The sequence below is a fragment of the Muntiacus reevesi genome, chromosome 5 (assembly GCF_963930625.1).
Source record: "Muntiacus reevesi chromosome 5, mMunRee1.1, whole genome shotgun sequence".
NCBI classification, from domain to species: domain Eukaryota; kingdom Metazoa; phylum Chordata; class Mammalia; order Artiodactyla; family Cervidae; genus Muntiacus; species Muntiacus reevesi.
This window is the reverse complement of record NC_089253.1, coordinates 26,127,006-26,151,713: the sequence shown is the minus strand read 5'-3', so window position 1 is coordinate 26,151,713 and position 24,708 is coordinate 26,127,006. Positions and strand designations below refer to the sequence as shown.

At 37.0% G+C, this 24,708-nt stretch overlaps 2 protein-coding genes and 1 pseudogene across 2 annotated transcripts; all 3 read left to right on the top strand.

The window, feature by feature from the left end:
- The first annotated feature begins 3,024 nt into the window (after positions 1–3,024).
- On the top strand, positions 3,025–3,957 carry LOC136168767 (olfactory receptor 8B3-like). The gene has a single exon (XM_065936467.1). The coding sequence runs from the start codon at positions 3,025–3,027 to the stop codon at positions 3,955–3,957; it is 933 nt and encodes a 310-aa protein (XP_065792539.1).
- A 7,079-nt stretch (positions 3,958–11,036) lies between these two features.
- On the top strand, positions 11,037–12,371 carry LOC136169234 (olfactory receptor 8B3-like; annotated as a pseudogene).
- A 6,705-nt stretch (positions 12,372–19,076) lies between these two features.
- Positions 19,077–21,292, top strand: LOC136169232 (olfactory receptor 8B3-like). The gene is made up of 2 exons (XM_065937039.1): positions 19,077–19,088; positions 20,360–21,292. Exons 1-2 carry the CDS (start codon positions 19,077–19,079, stop codon positions 21,290–21,292), a joined length of 945 nt encoding a protein of 314 aa, XP_065793111.1.
- The last annotated feature ends 3,416 nt before the right edge of the window (positions 21,293–24,708 follow it).

Below are 24,708 nucleotides of genomic sequence, written 5' to 3'. Positions count from 1 at the left end.
GCCAGCTTTTTCACTCTCCTCTCTCACCCTCATCAAGAGGCTTGTTAGTTCCACTTCACTTTCTGCCATAAGGATGGTGTCATCTGCATAAGTTAGAAAAGGCAGAGGAATCAGAGATAAATAAGCAGGGTGGCAATATGCAGCCTTGACATACTCCTTTCCCAATTTGGAACCAGTCTGTTGTTCCATGTCCAGTTCTAACTGTTGCTTCGTTTGACCCATACACAGGGTTCTCACGAGACAGGCTAAGTGGTCTGGTATTCCCATCTGTTTAAGAATTTTCCATAGTTTGTTGTCTAGCGTCTCTTATTAAATATCATAAGCATTTGTGAAGTTTCCTGGAGTATTTATAGCCTCAGTTCCTATAATTAATAATTTTCTCTTTACAGTGGATCCTTTCCATAATACTACATATGTATCATACATCTTCTTACCTAATTTAGTTTGATTAGTAGATTTAAATATTATACAATATTTTGAGAAGATTCTAAATAAATAATACAGAACTATTTAAAGTTTCAAAGAAGCCAAAAATTAAAATTTCAAATAGCACAATCTTTACTTTGATTCACCAGAAATTTAGTGCCTGTTGGTCTTTTCCATTTCTCTCTCTTAGGCATTGTCATGAAAAAAATAAATCAATAAATCACATAATCATGACAGCACAAGTCACTGTTTTGTGTGTTGAGGAACTCCTTTTTTATGAGCAGCTTGAAGACCTTTTTTGAGAGTTTGATGCTTTCTACTAGCAAGAGAACTCTCTTTTATTATAGAGTTATATTCTTAACCTTCTTTCAAATATATATAAGCAATGTGTGTAAATATAGGCACATATTTTTATTTTTCACACACAAGCACACATATACTTATAAAATAGGTTGAACTTCCCAAGACAAGTAAAAAATGACAAGTAAAAAAAGCAAAAACAAAAAGACAAGTAAAAAGTAAAAATTATCCAATTTTCTTTTCTAGATTTTTGAGAAGGTTAAAATTTTTACAAAGGTTAATATGCACAAAATACGTATATTAATCAAAATGGTATTTTCATAGCTTCTCATCAAAGATAAAACAGACTCAATTTCTTCCTTAGTTTTAACGAAGGGTTAATCATAGTTTTGAGAATTATACTTTTAATTCATGCTTCAATTTTCAAATGGGTAATGGAGAACCATTGAAGATATTGAACCAGGGAGGGACAGAGCTGTGATTTCAAACCTCAGTGTTTAGGGCTAAATAGGAGTATCTTGGAAAATACTAAAATTATCATTAGGAAGCACTAAAGTTCAATATTACAGCCATTCAGCTTAAACACAAAAAGCCAGAGGTTGTGTGGTGGCTGAGGTACAGGGGTGGAGGTCATTGTGCTTCTAGATGCTACGGTTTAGCATTTGAAAAATGTTGAATACATTCTCGGACAAAAACTACATGATTATCAGAAGTATTAATTAAGTTCCTCCCATGTCCTCTGCATAGTGCTTAGATCTGGGGGCTAAACAGTAAACAAGATAGGAAAAATATTTTTCCTTATAGAATTTAGAGTTTATCAAGGAACACGGGTATTCAGGGGTGAAAAAAAACTCTGATGTGTGTTATGATGGAGAATCTAGTAGAATTTGTTAAAACATGAATAAAGACAGCTGATATGTATTGACTATTTGCCATATGCCAGGCACTGATTCAGTCATTTTACTTAGACATTTTTCATTTAATTAACTCAGCAGCACGATAAAAGAGATACCATCTTTACCATCCAATTTTACAACTTTGAACTGAAAGATTAAATAAGTTGCCCAAAGAGTTATAGGATGTAAGTAAATTAAGATTCACAATGCTCTCTCTACCTCCATAGTCCCTACTCATTTCTATAATGAGAAGAAATTGATAACTCCGATTACTGATACGTTGCAGAAAATGACCAAGTGAGAGAATCAGGTAGAAATTACAAGGTTGTTTTTTTTGTTTGTTTGTTTGTTTTTTAAGTATAAGCTGTAGAAAGAATAGATAACTTTGTGAATTATTTCGGAGACATTTCATAGTGAGAAGAGCTGAAGTGAGTTACTGAAACATTTGAAAAGTTTCTGATGACGAAACACAGAAATCTGGAAATAGGAGTCTTACAGATGATATGTCCATTTGGAAAGCTGGAATAAAAAGGGAATGAGGCAATGTAGAGGCTTTGTGTTCAGAGGTGAAGATAATGAAGACATGGGAATTTACTTTGTATCTACATTGATCCAAAGTGATTCCATACATATGATCCACTCCCTAGGGGAAAGATTGAGAAGCTTCTAGCCTGTTTTTGCCAAGTGCATTTATCACTACACTCACTTTGAATCCTCTGTGTCCAATCCAGTAGCAAGTGTAATAATTAAAAGGCTTTATTTTCTCTGATACTTAAAAGGACTGAAATAATTATCAGAAATCATAATAGTTCAGAAAGACTTCTCAGGCTCACACCTCTCAGGATAAAAGAAATCAACCTCAGGAATCTGAAATAGCATTTCCAGTCCCAACTGGGTAAAGGCCAATAATAAGAGAGTCGGCCCTGAGGTTTTCTGAACTAAGATGAGTTTCTGAATTCAATTTACATGCTTATTTCCTGTTTTGAAATGAAAGTACAGTGACTGAATACATGCCCATTCTTTCTCATTTTCTGCAGATCTGAGACTTACATGAAAGTGGCGGAGGAATCTGTTAGACGTACATCAGAGAATGTTTAGAGATATTCAGTGGCTCTGTCCTGGTCTGTCCTTCTTGCCCTTTGTGTTTCCAGAAATTTATTTGCATATAACAGTACTGGACTTAACTCTGAAGTTTGTGATTTCCATTGATGCAGTTAGCTTATACAAGTCCACATCACTCTGTATCCTGATAAAGGTAAAGGCAGATTCTGTGGGACCAGGTAGGACTAGTCTCTGGCATTCCAGTGTTTACCCTGCCTCATAGATGGGACCCTGTGGCAAGGGCTGGGTTGTTCTCTAATGGAACCCTTTCTCCTGCGTCCACAGATTCCCTTAGAGAAGAATGGCTCCTGGAAATGACTCGATTGTGACTGAATTCATTCTGTTGGGATTAACAGACCAACCAGGTCTCCAGCTCCCCCTATTCTTCCTGTTTCTAGGAATGTACATGGTCACTCTATTGGGAAATCTGGGATTGATAATCCTAATTGCACTGAATTCACACCTGCACACCCCCATGTACTTTTTCCTCTTTAACTTGTCCTCTATAGACCTCTGTTATTCTTCTGTGTTTACACCAAAAATGCTAATTAATTTCATATCAAAGAAGAATATTATTTCTTATATGGAGTGCATGACTCAGCTCTACTTTTACTGTTTTTTTGCCATTTCTGAATGCTATCTGCTGACATCAATGGCCTATGACCGCTATGTGGCCATCTGTAAGCCACTTTTGTATAATGTTATCATGTCCCCTAAAGTGTGTTCCAGCCTTATGCTTGCTTCCTACTTGATGGCATTTTCTGGTGCCATGGCTCACACTGGATGCATGCTGAGACTGATCTTCTGTGATGCAAACACCATCAACCATTATTTCTGTGACATCCTCCCTCTGCTCCAGCTCTCCTGCACAAGTACCTACATCAATGAATTGGAAATGTTCATCGTTGCAGGCATCAACATCATTGTGCCCAGTTTAACAATCTTTGTCTCTTATGGTCTTATTTTCTCTAACATCCTCCATGTCAAGTCCATGGAGGGCAGATCCAAAGCCTTCAACACCTGCAGTTCCCACATCATTACTGTTTCTCTGTCCTTTGGATCAGGGGCATTTATGTATCTCAAACCATCTTCTGCTGTATCTATGGATGAGGGGAAAATCTCTTCTATCTTTTATACCAATACTGTTCCCTTCCTCAATCCATTAATCTACAGCATGAGGAACAAAGATGTCAAACATGCTCTGAGAAAAACCCTGAGGAGGAGACAGTTTTGATCAAAAACACTCACTGTGTGCATGAGTTACAGGACAGTGAGATTCTGTTTAGTTTTAGTGACAGCTTTCTTACCATATTCTTTCTATTATCTTTTTTCCTTGCACCGTAAGGAAACTTGAGTCCTGCTCGAATAATTTATTTGCATTTTTATATAAGTATTTGTTTTTCCCGCAGTTTTCAAATTACATTTCCCCTCTATTTCCTGCTGAGTAATATCATTAAATAATAAATATATTATCTCTTTGTTTTCTTTGTCTTTTTGAAATTATTTTTTTCACTGGGGAAAGATGAATACTGTCCAAATAATGCATTTCAGAACACTAGACAATTCCAGTTGAGCTATTTCAAATCCTAAAAGATGTTGCTGTGAAAGTGCCACACTCAGTATGCCAGCTAATTTGGAAAACTCAGCATTGGCCACAAGACTGGAAAAGATCAGTTTTCATTCCAGTCCCAAAGGAAGGCAACGCCAAAGAATGCTCAAACTACTACACAATCGCACTCATCTCACACTCTAGCAAAGTAATGCTCAAAACTCTCCAAGCCAGGCTTCAACAGTACATGAACTATGAATTTCCAGATGTTCAGGCTACAGTTAGAAAAGGCAGAGGATCCAGAGATAAATTGCCAGCATCTGTTGGATCATTGAAAAAGCAAGAGAGTTCCAGAAAAACACCTACTTCTGCTTTATTGACTATGTCAAAGTCTTTGATTGCATTAATCACAACAAACATGGAAAAATTCTGAAAGATGGGAATACCAGACCACCTGACCTGCCTCCTGAGAAATCTGTATGCAGGTCAAGAAGCAACAGATAGAAATGGACATGGAACAATAGACTGTTTCCAAATAGGGAAAGGAGTATGTCAAGGCTGTATATTGTCACCCTGCTTTTTAACTTATATGCAGAGTACATCGTGAGAAATGCTGGACTGCATGAATCAAGATTGCTGGGTGAAATATCCATAACCTCAGATAGGCAGATGACACAAAGCTTGTGGCAGAAAGTGAAAAAAAACTAAAGAGCCTTTTGATGGAAGTGAAAGAGGAGAGTGAAAAGGCTGACTTAAAACTCAACATTCAGAAAACTAAGATAATGACATCTGGCCCTATCACTTCATGGCAAATAGATTGGAAAACAATGTAAACAGTGAGAGACTTTATTTTGGGGGGCTCCACAATCACTGCAAATAGTGACTGCAGCCATGAAAGTAAAAGACACTTGCTCCTTGGAAGAAAAGCAATGAACAACATAGATAGCATATTAAAAAGTGGAGACATTACTTTGCCAACAAAGGTCCATCTAGTCAAAGCTATGATTTTTCCAGTAGTCATGTCTGGATGTGAAAGTTGGACTATAAAAAAAAGCTGAGTGCCAAAGAATTGATGCTTTTGAACTGTGGTGTTGGAGAAGATTCTTGAGAGTCCCTTGGAGAGCAGGGAGATCCAACCAGTCCATCCTAAGGGAAATCAGTCATGAATATTCATTGGAAACACTGATACTGAAGCTGAAACTCCAATACTTTGTCTACCTGATGCAAAGAACTGACCCACTGGAAAAAGCCCTGATGCTGGGAAAGATTGAAGGCAGGAGGAGAACAGGAAGACAGAGGATGAGATGGTCCAATGGCATCTCCAATTCAATGGACATGAGTTTGAGTTGTATGGAGAAGGAAATGTCAACACACTCTAGTACACTTGCCTGGAGAACCTCATGGACAGAAGAGCCTGGTGGGCTACCATCCCTGCATTCGCAAAGAGTCAGACATGACTGAGCAACTAACATACACACACACAGACAGACACACACACACAGGCAGTTGTATGGAGAAGGAAATGGCAACCCACTCCAGTACTCTTGTCTGGAGAACCTCATAGAGAGAGGAGCCTGGCGGGCTACAGTCCATGGGGTCGCAAGAGTCAGACATGACTGAGCAACTAACACACACTCACAAGCTCCGGGAGTTGATGATGGACAGGGAGGCTTGGCATGCTGCAGTTCATGGTGTTGCAAAGAGCTGGACATGACTGAGCAACTGAACTGAACTGTACTGAACTGAGACTGGAAGTATATCACTGGAAGTGTTTTCATCTGTCACTTGCAATAAGAAGGATGAATAAGATATTCTGCTTTTACTCTTAACTTCCCATATTTCCCCTGGGAATAATATATCTTGTTTAAATGCCAGAGATTGAAGGTTCTAAGACTGTCAAGGATAATCCATTTTGCATCTGTAATTGTTTGGTGTAAACTTCTTTCAACAGTTTTATTTTTTACTTTTGTCAGTCAAAGTGACACATAACTGATCATCAAAATACATGTTTTGCAAGGATGGGAAAGGGAAGCCAACAGTGGATAATGATTTACATAAAGTCAGCACAACTCTAAAAAGAAAAAGAGGTAGATAGTATCAGTTATAGGAGATAAATCATGAGGAGTAATTGCATCAAGAAAGGAAGAAGTAATTTACACAGAACTATGTTGGATACTGAAAATGCTTACCTATGGATCCACTCTTTGTGGATGGCCCTAGAAATACTCTCTAGATCACCAGATTTCTCTAGATAGGGTGAAAGCTTAAGTTATTTAAGATTTAAAATGTTAAACCAACAGGGCTAGATGACTTTTGAATAACAAAGTTATTTCTGGGTTTTTTGGTTTCTATGTGGCTACACTCATACAGATTTTTTAGGTACAGAAACACCAAATTGCAGCTTGGAGAATAATGATAATGTGAAAGAAATATTTGGTGAATAAAACACATTATGAGAGATGATGCTGAATCAATTTTTTAGGCAAAAATGTGCTACTTTAGAACTCATCAATATGCTGTTTCAGTGAAAATGTAAACATTTTCTAAGGTAATTTAAATAATATTCTTTGCTTAAAACTTTCTTAATCTCCAGTCGGTATTTGTGCATTTTGAAATTTGTCAAAGCTGATTTTTGACTGGTTTGTTTTTAGATGTTGCACAAAGAAATCCTTGGCTGATGGTTTTCAATGACCACTCATATACCATCATCTGACTGCAATATGAACATGATTGATTTTCTCTTAACAGTTTCTATTCATATAAAATGTTCCATATTGGTTAGAGTTGATTTGTTTAAACTAATGTTTCCTATATAAACTTGTTTTTCAAATGGAAACAACTGTGTCTCTAAACAAGTGAATGTAACTGGGCCATTTGGAAACCTACTGAGTTAGAGCTGCATCTATTCTGTTACGTAATTTATAATGATTTGAATATCCCCAAAGTGAGTTGAGCCCAGTCACTAATCTTTTGAGAACCTCAAAATTAATATGAAACCTGTTCATCTGCATAAAATAACTGCTTTTTAAAAGGAGTAATTTTTATCTTTGACTAACTTGAAAAATTTTAAGTAACATAGACTACAGTGTGAAAGTCGTTCACTTGTGTCTGACCCTTTGCGACCCCATGGAATTCTCCAGGCCAGAATACTGGAGTGGGTAGCCTTTCCCTTCTCCAGGGGATGTACCCAACCCAGGGATAGAACCCAGGTCCCCCACATTGCAGGTGGATTCTTTACCAGCTGAGTCACAAGGGAAGTCCAACTTAGAATACAGTTTGAAATAACTGGAGGTGGTAACATGCTAAAGGAGGCAACTAAATCATGTTTTAGTTAACAATGGGACTGTGTATCTCTGTATTTGGGCTTCTTTTAAGTGGGTGGGGGATCGAGTCAGAATATTGTACATACATAGTACAGTTATCCTTAGTAGCTTTTGCTTTCTTGAATTATGTGATTGGCACTAAAGAGTGTTGAGGGAAGTTACAGTTCTGCTGAAGGTACTAAAGCTTAAAGTCAACCTCATAAGCCCTGGATTTCTCTGTGCCCATGAACCAGGGCACAGCTTTCTCTAAGATGGTGTGAAATGTGGATTCCTTTTCAAAATGCTACATCATTTATATACATTTTCTTATCTAATTTATATGCACTAGTGATTTCAAATATTATACAATGTATTGGGAAGATTCTAAATAAGAAATGGAAAGCTAAGATGTTTCAAATAAGCCTACTTTCAAAATTTCACATGACATAATTTTAATTTTCATTCATCATCATTCATCAGGGCTGAGCAGTCTCCCAGCTCTGTCTTTTAAATGCTGCCATACTGAAAATGAGCTTCCTTTGTATCTCAGTTGGTAAAATATCTGCCTGCAATATAGGAGACTCAGGTTCATTTCCTGGGTTGGAAAGATCCCTGGAAAAGGAAATGGCACTCTACTCCATTTCTTGCCCAGAGAATCCCATGGATAGAGGAGCCTGGTGAGCTACAGTACATGGAGTTGCATAGTTGGACATGACTTAGCAACTAAACCACCATACTGGGTGGGGGGGCGGGGAAGCCCCATATTGGGGAATCTAAGTCATTATTTTATTTGTGGCGACCCTCTTTTTTTGGAGCATTTTGAAAATATATTTTTGAGATTTTGATGCTTTTTTATCAATAAAAGAACTTTCTTTTATCACAGAATGATATTCTTCTCCCTTCTTCTACTCAACATAAGTAACATTTTAAAATATAGACCCATGTAGGTTTATTTTTCAAACACAAACATGTATATTTCTAAAATGGGTTGAGTCTCCCAAGAGAACTGAGTGGTCTCTGAAAAGTAAACATTATTCAGCATTGTTTTATATGTTTTGAGGAGGTTAAAATTTTGTACCATATGTAATGTGTGAAAAATACTTTGATCAATGAAAATGGTACTTTCATGGCTTCTCATCAGGGATAACTCTGACTCAATTTCGTCTTTAGTTTTAACCAACCCAAAATAGTTTTGAGAATTATATTTTTACTACATAGCTCCATTTGTCAAATGTGTAAAGGAGAATCATTGGAAGTTCTTGAACTAGGGAGGGACAAATCTGTGTTTTCAGAACTTACTCTAGCAGCAATGTTCATGACCAATTAAGAGTGAATATGTGGGAAAATGATAAAAATAATAGTTAGGAGCCACTACAGTTCAACATTACACTAGTTCAGTTTAAAGACAAATTCAGAAATTGTGTGGTGGCTAAGGGATATGGATGAGGTCATTGTGGTTGTCGATGTTATAGCTTAGCATAAGAGAAGTTTTGAGTGTATTCTGAAAGCTCTTAGACAAAATTAACATGAATTTCAGAAGTACTCAATGAAATCTTTCTGTGTACTCTGTGTTGTTCTTAGATTCAGGATCCAAAGAGTTAACAAGATAGAATAAATGTTTGTCCTTATAGAATTTACAGTTTATAGACAACACAAAGGGGAAAAGTCTGATGAGTGTTTTGTAACAGAATCTAGTGAAAGTTATCAGAACATGAATAATAACAGCTGACATTTATTGTCTATCATATGCCAGATGGTGTCCAAACCATTTAACATTTTTTTAATTTAATTAACACAACAGCTCTATGATAAGGACGCTATTTGAGCTTTCCTTATTTTACATATGAGAAACAAGAGATTAAGTAACTTTTCCCAAATGATGTAGTTTGTAAAAGAGGAAGAAGGAAGGTAGGATTCACAATACTCTAACTCCATGGCTCCTATTCTTTTCTATGATGAGAAAAAAAATTGATAGCTGAAATATTACAGAAAATGAGCCAATAGAAGAGTCAGGTAGAAATTTCAGGTATATGTTAACAGCATAAACTATAGAAGGGATGTACTATACTACAGATTCTTTCAGAGACATCTCAGAGACAGAACAACTGAAATGAGTCACTGCAACATTTTTAAGAATTTCTGATTAAAAACAATAATAACAAAGAAACCTGAAAGTAGATTTCTTACACAAATATGTGCATTTAGTAAATGTAAATAAAGAGGTAATGAGACAATTTAGTAGCTTTCCCTTCAGAGGTGTAGATAATGAGGAGATGGGAATTCACTTTGGATATACCTGAGGGATGTACAGTCCCTAGAACAAAGCAAAAATGACTAAAAGAGTAGGTCCAAAAGAACTAAAGACAGACTGTGAACTGGAATTCATAGTTTCCTTATTCTGTATATTACATATAATCTGCCCTGGAGAGGAGACCGAGCAAGCTTCTAACCTGTTTTTCACCAAGTGCACTACATCATTACACTCACATTAAATCTTCTGTGTCTAATCAAGTAGCAAGTATGATAACAAAAGGATTATTTTCTTCTGTCACTTGACAACACTGAAAATATCAGAAATTATAGAAGTTCAGAAAGATTTCCAGAGCACAGGTGAATTAATGTCTATCTCCTCTCACCTAAAATCAAAAGGATCAAGCTTGGAGAACGTGAAATGACATTTCCAGAGCCAACAGGGTAAAGACCTAGGGTAAGGGAGCCAGACCTGAAGTTTTAAGACAAAGTTGGGTGAGTTTCTGAATTTAATTTACAATACTTATTCTTTGTGTTGAGGTGAAAGTCCATGGACCATTCTTTCTCATTTTGTGCTGTTGAGTCTCAAGTGAAGCTAGTGGAAGCATCTGTTGGAGAGGAATTGGAGAATATTAGAGGGCTCAAAGGACATAACAGTCACGCACATTCCTCTAAGTCGGTAGATCTCTCCTTCTACCTTTATGACTTTTACTCTGTGACAAGGATGGTAACTTAATTCTCATAGACTTGGGTCTCTTCATCTTGATTTAGAAACAGTGCTCTTGGTTCCTGCCCCATAAGGTCCTTCTGCAATGAGAAGACTGGTGAGGGAAGAGTTGACATGAATGAAGGAATGTTAAGATGAGAGTAGAAGAATTGCATCCTTGTCCATCCTTCTCTTCCCTGGGTTTTCCCAGAAGGTATGTTTGCATATGGCAGCACTTGCCTTCCCACTGTAGGATGATTATGATGTCCTTTGTTATATTTAGCTTATAAAAGTTCGAATAAAGGCAAGTCCACATCACTCTGTATACTGATAATGGAAAAGGCAGGCTCTGTGTGACCAGGTTGGGATAGTGACAAGCGTTCAACAGTGTGTATACTCTTTCATAGGAGGAGAAACAGTGGAAGAGCTGAGTTGTTCTTTAATGGAACCCTTTCTACTGTGTCCACAGAATCCTTTAGAGAAGAATGGTTCCTTGACATGGGTCTTTCCTGACTCAGTTCATTTTGATGGGATTAAAAGACCAACCAGATCTCCAGCTACCACTTTTCTTCCCGTTCCTAAGAATTTATGTGGTCACTGTGATGGGGAACCTGAGCTTGATAATCTTAATACAGCTTAATTTATATCTGCACACCCCCATGTACTTTTTCCTCTTTAACTTGTCCCCTATAGACCTCTGTTATTCTTCTGTGTTTACACCCAAAATGCTGATTAACTTCACATCAAAGAAGAATATTATTTCTTACATGGGGCACATGACTCAGCTCTACTTCTGTTTTTTGTCATTTCTGAATGCTATCTGCTGACATCAATGGCCTATGACCGCTATGTGGCCATCTGTAACCCACTCTTGTATAATGCTGCCATGTCCCCTAAAGTGGGTTCCAGCCTTATACTTGGTTACTACTTGACAGCACGTTCTGGTGCCATGGCTCACACTGGATGCTTGCTGAGACTGACCTTCTGTGATGCAAACACCATCAACCATTATTTCTGTGACATGCTCCCTCTGCTCCAGCTCTCCTGCCCAAGTACCTACATCAATGAGCTGGTAGATTTTTCATGTGTGAGGCGAGCAGAAGTAACGCAACTTGGATTACGCTAGGCCTTCCTACTTGGTAAGATTATCAGGTAGCTTTCGCTTAACAATGGCCACTGTTTGCCAATTCGAACCAGTTAGCTTTCACTTAACACTGACCGATGTTTGCCAATTAGGATATTAGGATGGGGGGGGGGGAACACCCAGGAAAGTCCCGCGCTCGCGAAACTATTGACCAATGAAATTGCTTTGCAAACATGTAACCAATCCGCTTCTCAACCTATAAATTTGTGTAACAGCTTGGTCTCGGGGCTCTCTGATCCGCACCACTGCGTTGGTTGCGGCAGGGAGTCCTGGTTCGAGTCAGTAATAAACTTCCCTTCCTGAGAGTTGCATTGTCTTGGAAGCCTTCTCTCTTCCTGCTCGGGGATTGGGACATCGAGCATAACACATGGCAGGCATCAAAATAATTGTGTCCAGTATTACCGTCTTTGTCTCTTATGGTCTCATTTCCTCCAACATCTTTCACATCAGCTCCACAGAGGACAGGTCCAAAGCCCTAAACACTTGCAGTTCCCACATAATTGCTGTTTCTCTGTTCTTTGGATCAATGTCATTTATGGATCTCAAACCATCTCCTGCTGGGTGCATGGATGAGAGAAGTATCTCTTCTGACTTTTACACCAATCTGCTTGCTATGATGAACCCCTTATTCTACAGCTTTAGATATAAAGATGTGAAAACAGCTCTGAGAAAAAAAATAAGTGGGATACACTTTTGACTAGCAACAGCATTTTTGTTTGTTTTATAGTCTCTTCTGAAGAGTTAGATACTGAGAACCTATGACTTTATCACCACTATAGTATGTTTGCTTTTTTAATATTTTTAGATGGTCACCCTAACAGTTTTTAACTCCTCACTGTATCCTTGATTTGTAGTTTTCAACGAAGTTTTCACTCATAACACATCCCCTGATTTCAATATCAACATGTATGATTTTCATTTAAAAGATCTTTTTATATAAAACCATTGACCTAGATTGCTATTTTTTCATTTATCTGCTATCCCTTTTTATAAAATTGTCTTCCTTATACACAGAGAAGTGGATCTAAATTAGTCAATAATGATCACACTCTTTATAACTTTTGTAGGTATGCAGAGGTGCACTCACTCTATTCTCTATTTTACCATTACTTGAGGTGCCAAAAATGTTCAACAGCTGGTCACAGTTCTTCCATTTGAGAAGCCTCAAAATAGAAATTAAATTTGTTTCATTTTTAGAAAAAATGAACATTCAAATTAGGTTTCATTCCATCAGATTATTGTGAGAAAATAATTTTTGAAGGTGGAAGTTAGCTATACTCATGCAATTAAAATAGAAATAAGTAATTTAGATATGATCTTTCTTTCAAGGTTTATACCAATAAAAACCTACCTCATGAAACAAGATAAATCTCAAAAAAGAACCTTACCTTGTATTTAAAGAAAATATATAGAGTAGAAATAACAAAACCCAAAGTTAATAAAAGGAAAGAAATTATAAAGAAAAGAGCAGAAATTAGTGAAACAGAGACTGAAAAATTACACTAGGATTGGTCAATGAGACTATGTTCTTTGAAAAGATAAACAAAATCAATAACCCTTCTGCCAGACTCATCAAGACAAAAGACAGATGGCCCCCAAAATAAAATAAAAATGAAAAAAGACGTATTACAAGCAATACCACACAAATAAGAAGGATCATAAGAGATTATATGAAGCATTATATGACTCTAAAATGGACAACCTAGAGGAAATGGACAAATTCCTAGAAATGTACATTCTCCCAAGCCTGAACTGGAAAGAAGTAGAATATGAACAGGTCACTTGTCAGTAATGAAGCTGATTCAGTATCTTTTAAAAAGTCCGAGACCAAATGGCTTCTAAAGTGAATTCCAATCCATGGCTGATTCATATCAATGTATAACAAAAACCACTACAGTATTGTAAAGTAATCAGCCTCCAACTAATAAAAATAAATGAAAAAAATAAATAAAAAGGGAGAACAGCTATCCTTCTCAAACTATTCCAATAAAATTCAGAGAAAGGAGCAATTTCAAGATCATTATTTGAGAGCAGCCTCACCCTGATATAAAAATAAGACTAAAAAACCACAAAATGTATATAGGCCATTATCACTGATGAACGCAGCTGCAAAAATTCTTAAGAAAATACAGGAAAATCAATTTCACCAATACATTAAAAGGCTTATACAGCATTATCAATTGGAATATATCTCAGAGATGCAAGGATGATTCAGCAAGTGGAAATCAATTAATGTGATATACCACATTAACAAATTGAAATAAAAAATCGTATGATCATCCCAATAGATGAAAAACAAATCTTTGGAAGAGTTCAATACTTGTTTTTCATAAATCTCTCACTAAATGGCCACAGAGGGAGGCATCTCCACAAAGTAAAGTCCACATGTGAGAAACTCACTGCTGACATTATATTCAATGGTGAAAATATTCTCACGATCACCACTTTAGTCCACATAGTATTGGAAGTCCTAGCCATGGAAATCAGACAAGAAAAAGACATAAAGGCATCCACATTGGAAAGGAAGAGCTAAAACTTGTACTGTTTGCAGACATGATTGTAGAAAAAGAGAATCCTACAGATACCACCAAAAAACATTAGTACTCATTCATAAATTCAGTAAATGTGCAGGAAACAAAACTGAACAAACCAGTTTGTTGCATCTCTCTAAAGTAATAAATTATTAGAAAGAGAAACAATCAAATTTACAGTTTGATTGTTTGAGAGAACAATCAAATTTACAAGTGCACTAAAAAGAATAAAATACCCTGGAATAAACATAACTGAGGAACTGAAAGACAGATGCTCAGAAAATGATGACACTGCTGAAAGAAATTGAAGATTGAGCTAAGAAATGGAAATATATACATAGCTCATGGTTTGGCAAAATTAATATTATTAAAGACACCATACTACCCAAGGAAATTTCTTGCAATCCCTACAATAGCATTTCTCATAAAACTTAAAAAATAATTCTAAAATTTGTGTGGAAACACAAAAAAACCAAATAGCTTAAACAGTCTTTAAAAAGAAGAACAACTCTTGAGATATCACACTTCCTGATTTCAAACAATACTACAAAGCTATAGGCATCAAATCAGCATAGTACTGACACAGTACACATGTTGATCAATTGGACAGAATAGAGAGTCCAGAAATGAACCCAGACGTGTCTGGTTAATGAATCTATGACATGGGAATCAAGAATACCAAGTGTGGGAAAGATAGCCTCTTCAATAAAGGGTTTTGGGAAAACTGGACAGCTACATGCAAAAGAAACTGGGCCACCATCACACCACATACAAAAGTAAACTCAAAATGGATTAAAAAATTAAAGATGAGACCTGGAATCATAAATTTTCTGGCAGAATACATAGACTAAATGCTTTTTGACATCAGAAATAGCAGTATCTCTTTGGCTATGTCTTCTTGGCCAAGAGAAACAAAAGGGTAAATAAATGGAACTACTCAAACTGAAAAACTGTTTTGTGGTAATGGAATCTGTCACCAATATGAAAAGGCAGGGCTTCCTTGGTGGCTCAGCGGTAGAGATCTGCCTGCCAATGAAGGACACACAGGTTCAACCCCTCGTCTGGGAGGATACCACATGCCGTGGAACAGCTAAGCCCATGCGCCTCAGGTACTGAACCTGTGCTCTAAAGTCTGGGAGGCACAGCTACTGACCCAAGTGCTGCAACTGTTGAAGCTCTCTTGCCTTAGAGACCCCTGATCCTCAATAAGAGATGCCCCTGCAGTGAAGAGTAGCCCCACACCCTGCAACTAGAGAAAAGCCTGTGCAACAGCAAGGACCTGGCACAGTCACAAGTAAATGAATAAAGAAAATGATTTTAAAACATGAAAAGGCAGCATACTGAATGGAAGAAGATTTGCAAATGACATAGCTGATAAAGCGTTGATTTCTAGAATATAGAAATAACTGATAGAACTCAACATCAAGAAAATAAACAACCTGATTAAAAATGGGAAAAGAAACTGGATAGACATTTTTCCAAAGAAGACAAATAGGTGGTCAACACACACACATGGAAAGATGCTCAGCTTACTGATCTCAGGGAAAGGCCAATCAAACCCCAGTGAGATATCACTTCAACCCTCTAAATGTCTATTATCTACAAGAAAATGGAGTATTAATGAGGATGTGGGGAGAAGGGCATGTTTGTGCACTGCTGGTGGCAATAAAATGGAAAACATTATGAAGATTCCTCAAAAAATTAAATTTAAGAATCAATATTGTCAAAATGGCTATTCTACCCAAAGCAATCTATAGATTCAATGCAATCCCTATCAAGCTACCAACGGTATTTTTCACAGAATTAGAACAAATAATTTCACAATTTGTATGGAAATACAAAAAACCTCGAATAGCCAAAGTAATCTTGAGAAAGAAGAATGGAACTGGAGGAATCAACCTGCCTGACTTCAGACTCTACTACAAAGCCACAGTCATCAAGACAGTATGGTACTGGCACAAAGACAGAAATATAGATCAATGGAACAGAATAGAAAGCCCAGAGATAAATCCACGAACCTATGGACAGCTTATCTTTGACAAAGGAGGCAAGGATATACAATGGAAAAAAGACAATCTCTTTAACAAGTGGTGCTGGGAAAACTGGTTAACCACTTGTAAAAGAATGAAACTAGAACACTTCCTAACACCATACACAAAAATAAACTCAAAATGGATTAAAGATCTAAATGTAAGACCAGAAACTATAAAACTCCTAGAGGAGAACATAGGCAAAACACTCTCCGACATAAATCACAGCAAGATCTTCTATGACCCACCTCCCAGAATATTGGAAATAAAAGCAAAAATAAACAAATGGGACTTAATGAAAATTAAAAGCTTTTGCACAACAAAGGAAACTATAAGTAAGGTGAAAAGACAGCCCTCAGATTGGGAGAAAATAATAACAAATGAGGAAACAGACAAAGGATTAATCTCAAAAATATACAAGCAACTCCTGAAGCTCAATTCCAGAAAAATAAACGACCCAATCAAAAAATGGGCCAAAGAACTAAACAGACATTTCTCCAAAGAAGACATACAGATGGCTAACAAACACATGAAAAGATGCTCAACATCACTCATCATCAGAGAAATGCAAATCAAAACCACAATGAGGTACCATTACACGCCAGTCAGGATGGCTGCTATCCAAAAGTCTACAAGCAATAAATGCTGGAGAGGGTGTGGAGAAAAGGGAACCCTCTTACACTGTTGGTGGGAATGCAAACTAGTACAGCCACTATGGAAAACAGTGTGGAGATTTCTTAAAAAACTGGAAATAGAACTGCCATATGACCCAGCGATACCACTTCTGGGCATACACACTGAGGAATCCAGATCTGAAAGAGACACGTGCACCCCAATGTTCATCGCAGCACTGTTTATAATAGCCAGGACATGGAAGCAACCTAGATGCCCATCAGCAGATGAATGGATAAGGAAGCTGTGGTACATATACACCATGGAATATTACTCAGCCGTTAAAAAGAATTCATTTGAATCAGTTCTAATGAGATGGATGAAACTGGAGCCCATTATACAGAGTGAAGTAAGTCAGAAAGATAAAGAACATTACAGTATACTAACACATATATACGGAATTTAGATAGATGGTGGCGATAACCCTATATGCAAAACAGAAAAAGAGACACAGAAATACAGAACAGACTTTTGAACTCTGGGGGAGAACGTGAGGGTGGGATGTTTTGAAAGAACAGCATGTATATTATCTATGGTGAAACGGACCACCAGCCCAGGTGGGATACATGAGTCAGGTGCTCGGGCCTGGTGCACTGGGAGGACCCTGAGGAGTCGGGTGGGGAGGGAGGTGGGAGGGGGGATCGGGATGGGGAATACATGTAACTATATGGCTGATTCATGTCAATGTATGACAAAACCCACTGAAATGTTGTAAAGTGATTGGCCTCCAACTAATAAAATAATATTAAAAAAAAAAATAAATAAAAAAAAATAAAAAATAAAAAAAAAATTAAATTTAGAATACATATGTATTTCTAAAATGGCTTGAAACACTCAAGGCATCTCAAGTTTAAACATCCTCCAACATTCTTTCTTATATTTTTGAGAAGGCTGAAAGTTTGTTCAGTATTTAATCTGTGTAAAATATACTCCAATCAATCAAAATGGTATTTTCACGACTTCTCATCAAAGATAACTCTGACTCGATTTCTTCATTAGTTTTAGCAAAGACTTAATCATCATTTTAAGAACTGTATTTTTACTCCATAGTTTCAGTTTTCAAGTGGGTAGTGGAGAACCATTGAAAATTCTTGAACTAGGGAGGGCCAGAGCTATGATTTCAGACATTATTCTAGCAGCAGTGTCCACGACTAAATAAGGGTAAATAGCTAGGAAGATGCTAGAATAATAGTGGCCACAGTAGTTCAACATTATAGTTCAGTTTAAACATGAAATCCAGAAGTCATGTGGTGGCTGAGAGACATGGATGAAGGATGCTGTGACTGTAGATGCTGTGTCTTTGCATAAGAGAAATGTTGAATATATTCTGGAGGGTTTCAGGCAAAAAATAGCTTGCCTTTCAACAAAAGCCACTGAGTTTTTTCTAGGTACTCTGCACTGTTCTGAGATTCATTAGCAAAATAGTAAAGACAATAGAATAAATGCTTGTCTTTGGAGAATTTACAATTTATAAAGGAACACAAGAACTAAAGGAAGAAGTTTGTTGAGTGTTATAAGGGAGATGTTACTGGAATTTATGATAATATAAATAATGACAGCTGACACTTATTAACTATTCACCATATCACAAGTACTGTGTCAACCATTTCACTTAGATATTTTTCATTTATTAATACAACAGTCCAATGAAAGAGGTGTTCTCCTTACCATCCTTATTTTAAATATTTGAAAGGAGAGATTAAGTAAATTGTTCCAAGTGTGGTAGTTAGTAAGGGTGGAAGAAGGAAGGCAAGATTCACAACACTCTCTCTAATTCCATAGGCCCCTGCTCTTTTCTATGATGAGAAAAGATTGGTAACTTCAGTTAATGAAGTGTTACAGAAAATAGCCAGCAGGAGAATCAGGTAGAAATTTCAGGTATGTATTAAGAGGATAAACTCTAGAAAGGATATACAACATTACCAATAGTTTCAGAAATATCCTGAGAGAAAACAAGAAATGAGTTACTTCAGCATCTGAAATATTTTAGAAAAAGAAATAAAGAACTCTGGAATTAGGACTCTTGCAGAATATATGTCCACTTAGTAAATGGGCATAAAGAGAGAATGAAGCAATATAGTAACTTTCCCTTCAGAGGTGAAGATAATGAGATTGGGAATATACTTTGATCCACCTGAGGGATGTACAATCCCTAAAGTAAAGTGAAAAATGAGTAAAAGAGTGAGTCCATAAGGAACTAAAGACAGATCATGAAGAGGGATCAACAATCTCCTTATTCCCTGTATTCATCTAATCTACACCCTGGGGAAAAGACTCAGCAAGCATCTAGCCTGTTTTTAACCAAATGCATTACATCATTACACTCACATTAAATCTTCTGTGTCTAATCAAGTAGCAAGTGAGAAAACAAAAGGCTTAATTTTTCTATACTGTGTGAAATGACTGAAAACAATTATCAGAGATCACAGTAGTTCACAGAGAACTCGAGGGCTTATGTCGATGCCGTCTCATCAGAAAATCAAAGAAATCAAGACTTAGGAACTGGAAGTTGCATCTCCAGAATCAACTGGGTAAAGATAACTGATAAGGGAGCAACCTTGAGGTTTTCTGAACTAAGAAAGGAGCATTTTAGAATTCAGTTTATAGTAATGATTCCCCTTTTTGAGAGGAAAGTCCAGGGACCTCATATATTCCCGCAGTTTCTCATGCTGTCCAGTTCTGTGAATGAAATGAAACTAGTGGAAGCATCTGTTGGAGAGGGATCAGAACATGTTCAGAGACATGAGGGGGCACAAATGACATAGAAGTCGGGAAGTTTCCTCTAAGTAGGTGTAATTCTCTCCTCCTGTATGGCTTTTGCTCTGTGACAAGGGGAATAACGTATTTCTCATAGATTCTGGTCCGTTCATCTTGGTTTAGAACAGTGCTCTTGGCTTCTACCACATCAGGTCTAACCTGCATTAGAAGAAATCACCAGGCTGTTGTTAGGGTCACTGCCTCCAGTTATCCTGGTGAGGGAAGAGTTCAAGTGAATGAGGAAAAGTTGAGATGACAATAGAACAATGGTATCCTAATCCATCCCTCTTCCCCTTGGATTTTCCAGCAGGTATGCTTGCATAAGGCAGGACTGGGCTTCCCTCTGTTTGTGATGTACTTTGCTATATTTAGCCTATAACAGCTCTCATGTAGGCATCTCTGGTGGCTTAGTCAGTAAAGAATCTGCATGCAGTCCTGGAGAACAGGGAACAATCCCTGGGTTGGGAAGATCCCCCGGAGGAGGGCATGGCAACCCACTCCCAATATTCTTGCCTAGAGATTCCATGGAAAGTGGAGCCTGGCTGGCTGCAGTCTATGAGATCCCAAGAGAATTGGATAAAACTTACTGACTAAACAAGAAAAACAACAGTGCTCTTTTGTAGGATGCGATACTGTGGAAGAGCCGAGTTGTTCTCTAATGGAACACTTTCTCCTGTGTCCACAGATTCCCTTAGAGAAGAACGGCTCCTGGAAATTACTCGTTTGTGACTGAATTTATTCTGTTGGGATTAACAGACCAACCCGGTCTCCAGCTCGCTCTATTCTTCCTGTTTCTAGGAATGTATATGGTCACTGTGTTGGGAAATTTAGGATTGATAATCGTAATTACACTGAATTCACATCTGCACACCTCCATGTACTTTTTCCTCTTTAACTTGTCCTTCATAGATCTCTGTTATTCTTCTGTGTTTACACCCAAAATGCTGATTAACTTCACATCAAAGAAGAATATTATCTCTTACATGGGGTGCATGACTCAGCTCTACTTCTTCTGTTTTTTTGTCATTTCTGAAGTCTATGTGCTGACATCAATGGCCTATGATCGCTATGTGGCCATCTGTAACCCACTCTTGTATAATGTTACCATGTCCCCTAAAGTGTGTTCCAGCCTTATGCTTTCTTCCTACTTGATGGCATTTTCTGGTGCCATGGCTCACACTGGATGCATGCTGAGACTGACCTTCTGCGATGCAAACACTATCAACCATTATATCTGTGATGTCCACCCTTTGTTCAAGCTCTCCTGCACAAGTACATATGTCAATGAGCTTGTAGTTTTCATTGTGGTGGGCATCAACATCATTGTGCCCAGTTTCACAATCTCTGTCTCTTACGGTCTCATCCTCACCAATATCCTCCAGATCAGGTCCACGGAGGGCAGGTCCAAAGCCCTAAGCACCTGCAGTTCCCACATCATTGCTATTTCTCTATTCTTTGGATCATGTGCATTTATGTATCTCAAAGCATCTTCTGCTGGATCTATGGGTGAGGAAAAAGTCTCTTCTGTCTTTTATACCAATGTGGTTGCCATGATGAACCCCTTGATCTATAGCTTGAGAAATAAAGATGTGAAAACTGCTCTGAGAAAAACTCTGAGTAGGAGATAATTTTGAATAGACCATCTCTCTGTGCAGCTGGTCAAAGGCAGGAAGGTTTTGTGCTTAATCATAGTAATTTTGTTGACAATATTCTTTATTCTTTTTCACCATATGGCAAGATATCTGAGTCATCTCTCAATTTATTTCCATTTTTTTTTAGAGTAGGTCTCTTTTTTCTTACCCACTAGCACTATTTCCTTTCCTCACTTTTCCCCCTTTATTAATATTACTCAAAAAATTTATCAAATCTGCTTTTTTCTTTCAGTTTGAATGTTTTTCCCTGTAGAAATAAAAGACAGGTCTACTGGTGGTCAAATCAGGGAACTTGAGATTATCATGGTGCCTTCATGGATATCTTATCCACAACTTGCCGTCGGTAGCATGAATCAGACAATGTCTTCCTTGAGCAAGAATATATTTCATTTAATCCCTGAGATATAAGGTTACATAATGATTGTTACATAAATACTTAACAAAACTCTTAAGTATAAACAATTTTGCTTTGGTTAACAGTATATATTTTACTTTCTTGACAAAGAATTGTCTTACTTTTATACAGCCAGCCCTTCACATAACAGATTGTTAACATATACTGCCTAGATGGAAAAGTATAGCTCAGGGTAGTTATTGCTTTATTTACAGTCGTATATCTTCTAATGAGAACATCTTGACTAAATTCAATTTTATGATTTGAAGTCTACTAGTCTCAGTATATTTTGCTTAGACTTTATCTCATTATTTTTGTTTCAGTAAACATGGCACAGAAGAAAATATTCTAATTTGAAATTTGACTGTGTTTTGTCCCTGGATGGTGCATGAATTTTTCTCAGGATGGTTATTTTTTAGTTGTTTTTATGAAAATAGTTTATTTTTCTTGTTGCTGTTCTTGCTGTTGTTGGGAAATGGGAGGCCTTATGGATATGAATATTGGGGAGATGGCTGGCTTAAGTAAGGAAATTATTTCTTCCAAAAAAATAAGAAAAATAAATGGAACACCTGCAAGTGTTTGTAATTGAAGGAACAGGGCTTTGGGAGATTAAGGAGTCCAGAATCCTGTCATGACCCCAATGTTTAACAAGCCACATTGCCAATAAATAAGAGGTTTTTGTGGGGAGTTCTCATGAGGCTTGGGAATTGCATTTAAACAAGTGTTTTTACCTATTCCATCTAGTACATTGACTATTTAGTCTATAAAGCTTTCATAAACTTATGATACACAGCAACTAATCAATAGTAGTGTTTTTTGAAATGAGGGTAGAAAAGTTGTGGTTCCATGTGAGGAGAAAGTTCGAGGACTTTTCTCAGAAGAGAAATAATTATTAGTGATTAAAACTCAAATTAAGTGTAAGGAATCTAGGAAATAAATTTTTGAAAATAAAAGCCTCTTTTTTATGATTCTCCTCTTTTTTATGAAAACCTAGAAATATGAAGGATACCATAGGATTTCTCTGTGTAGGATGAAAACTTATTTGATAATTAAAAAATTAAATTCATTAACCTCCATCACTGCGTGTGACATGGGCAAAACTAAATCACTTCTGCTTTTATTGGCTACTTCCTCATGGATTTTGAGGTACAAAATCATCAAACTGCTGTTAGAGAATGATGAATTGAAAATATATTTGAAAACTAGCTCAAGTTATGACTATCTTTAGGATGTTGGATTACGTTCCTTTTGAAAACATATGAGGAAATGGTTATTCTAAAATGTTTAAGTGACTCTGCACACAGTTGCTCAGTTGTGTCCTAATTTTTGTGACCCACTGGACTGTAGCCTGCTGACTCCTCTGTCCACGAAATTTTCCAGGCAGGAATACTGGAGTAGGTTGCCATAGGTTTGTTGCATATGGCCTTTATTATGTTGAGGTATGGACCCTTCATACTCACTTGCTGGAGAGTTTTTTTATCATAAATGGTCTTGAATTTGTAAAAAATTTTTTGTACATCTAATGAGATGATCATATTGATTTTATTTTTCAACTTGTTGGTGTAGTGTATAACATTGTTCGATTGTCATATATTGAAAAATCCTTGCATCCCTGGGGTGAATCCCCCTTGATTATGGTATATGACCTTTTTAAAGTATTGTTGGATTCAGATTGTTAGGATTTTTTTGAGGATTTTTGCATCTATTTTTCATCAATAATATTGGCCTATAATTTTCCTTTTTTTGTGGTATCTTTGTCTAGCTTTGGTAGCAGGTCTTTTCCTTACCTACTAACACTCCTCCAAAGAACTCAGTCTCCTCAGAGTGAGATAAGTGGAGGTGAAAGTAGACTGTAAAATAATTACCAATTTGTTCTCTCATAGTATTATAACGTTTTCTGCAATTAAAACTGTTAGGCAACAAAGCAATCTATAGATTCAATGCAATCCCTATCAAGCTACCAACAGTATTTTTCAGAGAACTAGAACAAATAATTTCACAATTTCTTTGGAAATACAAAAAAAAACCTCAAATAGCCAAAGGAATCTTGAGAAAGAAGAATGGAACCGGAGGAATCAACCTGCCTGACTTCAGACTCTACTACAAAGCCACAGTCATCAAGACAGTATGGTACTGGCACAAAGACAGAAATATAGATCAATGGAACAGAATAGAAAGCCCAGAGATAAATCCACGGACCTATGGACACCTTATCTTTGACAAAGGAGGCAAGGATATACAATGGAAAAAAGACAACCTCTTTAACAAGTGGTGCTGGGAAAATTGGTCAACCACTTGTAAAAGAATGAAACTAGAACACTTTCTAACACCATACACAAAAATAAACTCAAAATGGATTAAGGATCCATTTTGCAAATGTAAGACCAGAAACTATAAAACTCCTAGAGGAGAACATAGGCAAAACACTCTCCAACATGAATCACAGCAGGATCCTCTATGACCCACCTCCCAGAATTTTGGAAATAAAAGCAAAAATAAACAAATGGGACCTAATGAAACTTAAAAGCTTTTGCACAACAAAGGAAACTATAAGCAAGGTGAAAAGACAGCCCTCAGATTGGGAGAAAATAATAGCAAACGAAGCAACAGACAAAGGATTAATCTCAAAAATATACAAGCAACTCCTGAAGCTCAATTCCAGGAACATAAATGACCCAATCAAAAAATGGGCCAAAGAACTAAACAGACATTTCTCCAAAGAAGACATACAGATGGCTAACAAACACATGAAAAGATGCTCAACATCACTCATTATCAGAGAAATGCAAATCAAAACCACAATGAGGTACCATTACATGCCAGTTAGGATGGCTGCTATCCAAAAGTCTACAAGCAATAAATGTTGGAGAGGGTGTGGAGAAAAGGGAACCCTCTTACACTGTTGGTGGGAATGCAAACTAGTACAGCCACTATGGAAAACAGTGTGGAGACTTCTTAAAAAATTGGAAATAGAACTGCCATATGACCCAGCAATACT

Coding starts and splice junctions, on each gene's coding strand:
- LOC136168767 (XM_065936467.1), top strand. CDS start 3,025: ATGGCTCCTGGAAATGACTCGATTGTGACTGAATTCATTCTGTTGGGA.